At 40.3% G+C, this 7500-nt stretch overlaps 1 protein-coding gene across 8 annotated transcripts in view; it reads left to right on the top strand.

Annotated features, from left to right (window-relative positions):
• The window catches only part of LOC138042735 (carbonic anhydrase 2-like), a 39999-nt gene extending 36790 nt beyond the window's left edge, over window positions 1-3209 (top strand). For all 8 annotated transcript variants that reach the window (XM_068888723.1, XM_068888725.1, XM_068888722.1 and 5 more), the window contains 2 exons: window positions 1470-1576; window positions 2853-3209. In XM_068888723.1, the coding sequence (XP_068744824.1) occupies window positions 1470-1576; window positions 2853-2960 (215 nt within the window). In that variant the 3' untranslated portion in view covers window positions 2961-3209. The remainder of the gene's footprint in view (window positions 1-1469; window positions 1577-2852) is intronic.
• Window positions 3210-7500: the final 4291 nt, after the last annotated feature.

Below are 7500 nucleotides of genomic sequence, written 5' to 3'. Positions count from 1 at the left end.
CGGTTACTTTTGAAAATGTATGTAGAGCACATACGAAACGTCAAGTCATAATCAAAATGAACAAGTTCAATATGTTTATCACTGCTGTTTGTGTCTTATTTTCGCCTCATATGTTCTCTATATTTACCTATGTGGCACACACAGTGAGCCTGGGTTACCTGTTTCCAGACTGGAAGTCAGGTGAGGGCGTTTATCGGAAATTATTATAGAGTATGTGCACGGCGGCCATGTTGGAGGACCAAAACAATTAAAGATATTTGCATAAAAATAACATTTATACTCTTTATGGCTACAACAGTACGCGCGCTCTGATTGGCTGCTGAGCGGGCAAGATTTTCTTGTAATGACCGGGCATTATGAAAATGTTTCTCGGCTCGACGGCTCTTTTGAGTTGAGAGTAAAAGCTACGAGCGCGTGGGCGAAAACAACAAAAAAATATGGACAAAGTACAACTATATTTTTAATAACTGAAAGAAAAACTAGCATACAGATACTTCTTTAGTATGGGCGACGAAGAGAGCCACAGCGAGAGCGAGTTTTATTATCCAAAGGACGAAGAACAGGCCAAAACTGAGCAACAAAAAAGGCCATGTAATTAATAACTTATTCACTTTTCCGTGCGGTCCTTACAGGGAAATTTCAGACTTCGGCCTTGATGTATTGATACTCAAGGCCTCGGTCTGAGATTTCCCTGTAATGACCTCACTGGTATATAATCCACTTGTAGATTACATAAGACGCCAACAGAGCCAACAGAACCATTTAAATGGTTCATGCTGGCAAGAAAACCCGACGCTTACTACTGAGGAAAAAGAATTAACCAAGATATCAGTCTCTCCTCAGTTTAATTCTGGTCCTGAGATTTAAATATTCGAAAGCATGAGGATAAATTAGCATTCCTTGGCACTTAGCGAAGAGATGTACGAGCAAACCACACTTATCCTTTATAATTCCTGGGTTGCTCGTTCCTTCTCCTCGTCGCTCCCCCCTTCGCTTGCTCTTTTAATTTATTTTCAGTCGAAAGTCAAGGCCGGTGGAAAGAAGCCTCTAAAATTGATTAAACCGCCGCCTATAGTTCCTATAAATTATTTTATGGAAAGGCCAGAAATTACAAAAGGGCTTTGAAGCTGACGTCAATTGTCAACTGGAAATTGAGAATTGAGTTAAATCGACATCCATTTTACTCGAAGTATCGTGACGCTTCGCTCATAAGATAAAAATGTCCTTCCTATATGGCCAAGAAGCTAGGGTGCAGGATTTGAGATCCGCACTTCAAGTTTTCAGTATAGTCCCTAGTTTAACACTCCGGCTACACTCGTTAATAGGGAGTTAGTTGAGACCTGCTTCTCAGTGGTTAAAATTTTAAATATTTATGTTTATCGATGTATTGATTGTTCCTTCCATTGGCCCCTCAAAGTGAGTGAAATATGAAGTACTTATTCATTCAGTATTCGTTTTATTCTCTTCAGATTTGGCTGATTACTATACGTACGATGGTTCGCTGACTACCCCTCCTCTATTAGAATGTGTCAAATGGATTGTGTTCAAGGAACCTTTGGAAGTCTCCGCAGCTCAGGTGTTTAAAAGTACATGAATTATCGGGAATCTCGTTTCCCTTAGAGATGCATTTGATCATAAAAAAACATTGGCTCAGTTTTTTAAATTTGTTTTCAAGAGTTATGTCGTCTCCACTTATGTCCAGAAATGCACCAAATTAGATGTATGGAGGCCCAAGTTTGTCATCCAACACGTTGCTGCAGTTTATCCAACCAAGTCTCTCCTGACAATGAAGAATTATTCTTCATTGTCAGTTTGTTCCAAGTGAAGTATTATCATTCATTTCTGTCACTGAAAGCTTGATAGGGATAATGGGAAATGAGCATTTTTTTAAGTCGAACCCCAATGTCTGGACTCACAGGACTCGAACCTGGGAAAGTTTGAATGATAACCCATTCCCTTAACCACTAGGGGATAAAAACAGTTCCTTTAAAGTGGGTGCTCCGTATTCAAATCCTGTCCAGGGACTACTTTCACTTTTTTTTCTTTTTATCTGGGACAGAGTAATTTAAATGGAGGATAAAACTTCCTTTGGAGCAAACTGACAATGAAGGAAAATCCTTCATATGAGTAAGAGATGGTGTTGGTTTATCCGCACTTGAGAAGCGGCATTTGGGGACACTTTGTGACGTTAATTGTCTGTTATTCCGAGATACGAGTGATGTTGAAGCTAGGGAGACTGGGAGCAAGGGGACACTTCGTGACGGTTAATGAAACCCGCATGCATCTAATTAGGGCATTTTTGGATATATCTTATATGCCGGGCTGGTACGTTCGGCCATGCCAGGTGGTTCTCGGCCTACAGCTGTGTCACTGTATTGTTTCCTTAGTCAAGGAACTTTACTCTACACTGTCTCTCTCCACTCACGTGTATAAATGAGTATCGGCGTCACACCGCCATTGATACCATAATCCAGCAAAGGAGATTGGCAAAGCATCCAGGTAGAGGTGGGGGGTGGGGAGGGGGAAGCATTCGAAGCAATACTCAGTCACTTTAAGGTAGTTGAACCAGGATAACCTCCGGTTGTGTGACCCTAGAAGTTCTTTTCAACTTGCCTTTTATTTGTTGTAAGTCGGCAGATTCCGGTCTTGAAAAACAGATTTCATCGCATGTTAAAAATATAATCAGGAACTATTGGTTTCTTCACATACAGCTACCAGTCTTTTTTAAGACAAATTCTTTAAACTGTTTAACCACCATCCTTGACTTTTCAACATCGTCCTATATTTGAAAAAGTTATGAGTGTCCCGTTACTTTTTCTCAGCATCACTTATATTCCATATTTTTTTTCTAGATGCAAGCTCTTAGATCCATCGAAAATGGACAAGGCCAGCCCTTGGTCGGAAACTACCGCCCACCTTGTCCACTACATTCGCGAACAGTTGCAGCTTCTTTCACGTGAAAATTCAAGATGTTTGCGGTTTCTCCCTTTATTTTAGTTTTGACGTATTTTAGCTTAGCCTTCTACTTTTCTTTTAGGATCGTGAAGTAGGCATTTTTTACAGTTGTTTTTATCAGAGATGCAGCGTTAAGTTAGACTTTTTTATGGACCGTGTTTTAGGAAAGATTTGAAGGAGAGATTGGCAAATGGACTGTTCTCTCTAGATGACATATTTATCACAATAAAAATCTCCGTCACAGATATTGTTAATTGTTGTGTGTAGTGTAATTGGACGCTTGCCGATTTTGTCGAGAAGGGTATAATACGAACAAATAATGGAAAAGGTACTCGGAAAAACGAAACATTTCGAAAGTTAGAAATATTATTATGTCATACCTGGCGACAAATACAATTGGTTTTCGAAACAGTTTATGTAACTCGGCAAATGCGCATGTTCAAATGTCAAGCACTCTGTACCAATACGCACATGGTCTGATGCTACTTCTGGTTTGAATGGTAAGAAATGTAACTTAAAATGCTACGCCGGATTCGAGGCCAAATGTCTTTTGACACTCATGCAGTTGTCTTCACTGGCAGGAATGATTTAAGGGTGAAACATGAGTACTTTCATACTCACTGATTGGCCCCCTTTGTAATTTTCTTTGAAGTTTAAGGGCTTCATTTGTGATATCAGTGTGCCAAGACTACAAACAAAGGCATATTGCTAGTGATAATTTTTTAATCATTCCACGCAATCGCAAGATTAGATTGTCATGCAAGTTCAGATATGCCAGACTTTCGTTTTTGTAAATAACAATTCTTTTGAAAGGGAGCCAAAGTGGTGTTTGTCCGATGTAACGTTTTGACAATCACAGCACGGTAAAGAATATAATAAGTTCGTTTCTCCCCCGATACAGGATTCTTAGCTACAATAGGTTGGCAAAAGAATGAATTAGTGCCAGCAAAGGCTCTTGGACAACTTTATGATGTTTTGTCCGAGCCCTCTGGGCCGCGAGCAAAAAAATGGGGCCACAACATCGAAATCTTGCGTATTTCGCAGGCTCGCTTTTTCAGCTTCAAATCGCAAATGATGATCGACCCTCTTTCATTCGCAGTAATAGTATGTGATATAAAAAGTGAACGTGGGAACATCTCACCCCTCTTCTTTTCAACTGCCTTGTATAACTTCGTTTTATCGGGAAGTGGACGTAATCATTTTGTTCGTCTTTTCAAGACTAGAAACCGAATACAAAAACAATAATTATTCTTGTTCTTGATGACGTGGCCAAATTAATGTTTTTTCCGTATAAATAGGGCCCTTTGTAATAGTCGTTTGAACAATTTGCAATAACCAATTCTAAGTAGACTATTGATAACAAAAGGTGTATAGTTTGGCAAAGATTCCTGGAAGCAGAATCCAATGTTGTTATGATGCTTGGGTTTACCTAAATTTGATCATACAACCTTCTATTAAGAGTCAGCAGAGAAACGTAAAAGCTTACTTTATTTGCTTTTTTACCAAAAATATACCATCAATCGTACTGTCTCTGGATTTTAATTGCCATGTGCATTTGTCGAATCACGTCAAATTGCAGTCCTCTGAGTCTCTCCTCTTCGTGTAACTTTCTTGTAGCTTGTAACTTTCTAGTAGGGTTAACCGAGGTGAACATATATTTTCGCGAATTTGACACGAGTTATACATACATACATACATACATACATACATACATAATTGATTGACCACTCCCCATAGGGGCTTTTCAGGGTCAATGAACACAATCATGAAAGAACAGAACATTCAACAACAACTGTTAAGAATCCCAACTGACTATTTACAAGTGCAGCTGAGAAGTTGAGTCACGGACTACCAGGAACAAATTCAATCATTGGTCAGAGTGAGTCTTGAACCCGGGATTCCCGGATCTCAAGGAAAGCGCCCTAACCAATGGGCCGCACTGCCTCTTGAAAACAAGTTTTAAAAAGTTTAAGGCCGGTTTACACAGTACTATCAATCGGGCCGACGGTGTCGGATCGCAGATACGAAGTCTAAGAAATTGAGAATAAGGAATGGAGTTCTTGACATGTGATGGATGTGACAATGAATACAACAAATAACTGTGAGAATCTGTAGGTTGGTAATGCACACTGGTACATAGCACGTTGCAACCAATAGAAACTTTGATATCTAGGAAAGCCAATGAAGTTTCCGACATTTCCCAGGTATATTTAAGAGCCGGATGAAAAGAATTGACGGAGGTTATAAATTGATCGAGTTCTCTGCTGTATGAAATAGCGTCGATGCAGTCGTCGATGTAGCGGCCGTAGAGTTCAGGTTTGGGGCCGTTGTACTGATTAAAAAATTGGTGTTCAACATATCCTACAAAAAGATTGGCATAGCTAGGTCCCATTCTTGTGCCCATCGCTACACCATTAATTTGTTTGTAATAGTTGCCGGCGAATGAAAAACAGTTAAGCGTTAAAACTAGTTCGGCAAAATCTTTGCCATCATAAATTAAAGACAGTACACACGCACTGAAAATTTTCCGCGATTTCAATTTCTCCGGCCAAGACAAACTTATTTTCACCATGGACACTACATCTCTGTACACAGCACTTAAACACTTTCTCGATCAACGCACTGTCAAAGAACTAAGCTCGGAAACGCTCCTCCACCTTGCCGAACTAGTTTTAACGCTTAACTGTTTTTCATTCACCGGCAACTGTTACAAACAAATTAATGGTGTAGCGATGGGCACAAGAATGGGACCCAGCTATGCCAATCTTTTTGTAGGATATGTTGAACACCATTTTTCAATTAGTACAACGGCCCCAAACCTGAACTCTACGGCCGCTACATTGACGACTGCATCGGCGCTATTTCATCCAGCAGAGAAGAACTCGATCAATTTATAACCTCCGTCAATTCTTTTCATCTGGCTCTTAAATATACCTGGGAAATGTCGGAAACTTCATTGGCTTTCCTAGATATCAAAGTTTCTATTAGTGGCAACGTGCTATATACCAGTGTGTACTACAAACCTAAAGATTCTCACAATTATTTGTTGTATTCATTGTCACATCCATCACATGTCAAGAACTCCATTCCTTATTCTCAATTTCTTAGACTTCGACGTCTATGATGACTCCGATGTTTCCAGCAAATCATAGGAGATGTGCCAGTTCTTCGAAAAACGTGGCTATCCTGTCTCTGTGGTCAAAGCGGGCCATCATGGCGCCCAACAATTTGATCGCCAGTCATCACTACAAACGTCACAAAAAGATAAGAATGACAGAATTCCAATCACCCTCACTTTCCATCCTCATAATCACGTAGTCAAAAGTATCATTCTCCATAATTATAAATTACTCCAAAATGATCCCGAGACTGGTAGAATCTTTTTGCAACCTCCACTTATTTCATTCAAACGGGACAAAAACGTAGGCAACTTTTTAGTTGGAAGCGCCCTCAAAACTAACGAGCAACCCGCACTTTCAAATGCGCGCGCTCACGATGCAAAACTTGTCTTTTCATTGTTAACAGTAGCAAGATATCGGGACCTAAGCGATCTGTTAAGATCACCGATCGTTTCACATGTACCTCCGCAAATGTCATTTATTGCATAACCTGTACGTTATGCAATAAATTATACATTGGCGAGACAGGTAGACGACTAGGTGACCTATTCCGCCAAGGATGCATCTAAGCCAGTCGCTCGTCATTTTAATCTCCCTAACCACTCCAAAAAACACATGGCTATCTGCAGCTTACCCTACATCTAGGTACAACGGAAAGCCGCAAGAATCTGGAACAAAAATTCATCTTCCAAATGAACACCCTTATTCCTCACGGTATTAACGAAAGCTTTTCATTTAACTAATATATTCCTATTTTTGACCTTGCCATGTTACAACCAACAGCGTAGCTCCTACTCTACTATAAAAACTGTAAAAACCACACATAACCCATAATTCCTCGATTCGCTCTGACGAAGGGCTAACGCTCGAAACGTCAGCTTTTAGAATCTCTGTACGGTGACCAATTTACATTATCAACTCCGTTGATAAAACCAAATTTTTGTATGCTATTTCCCTACCGACGCAGCACCATAGTTTCTTTTGAAACTACCCCCTTCATTCATTTGCAGTGATAGAAAAGCCCGTATTTCGGGCCTTGCTGACACTGAGCATGCTCGAAATCGAACTTTAACAGATGTCCCTTCTGTATGACCGTGGGAGATCTGGGTACGAGATTAGGCACATTGGTAAGAGCACTCGCCTCCCATCAGTATGGCCCAGGTTCGATCCCTAGACTCGGCGTCATATGTGGGTTGAGTTTGTTGGTTCTCTACTCTGCACCAAGAGGTTTTCCCCGGGTACTCCGGTTTCCCCTCTCCTCATAAACCAACATTTGACTTGATTTACTTTCCTTGTTAATATTAATTTCAGTTTACAGTGTCCCCAATTAGCGCTCCAGCGCTAGAACGACTAGACACTTAAATAAAGTTTCTTTCGTTTCCTTTCATTTGTTTTTCAACCGGAACAACCCGTTTTTCTGGCAAAT

This window comes from Montipora capricornis, chromosome 3 (genome assembly GCF_036669925.1).
Source record: "Montipora capricornis isolate CH-2021 chromosome 3, ASM3666992v2, whole genome shotgun sequence".
Classification (NCBI taxonomy): domain Eukaryota; kingdom Metazoa; phylum Cnidaria; class Anthozoa; order Scleractinia; family Acroporidae; genus Montipora; species Montipora capricornis.
This window is presented reverse-complemented; position numbering and strand designations above follow the sequence as displayed.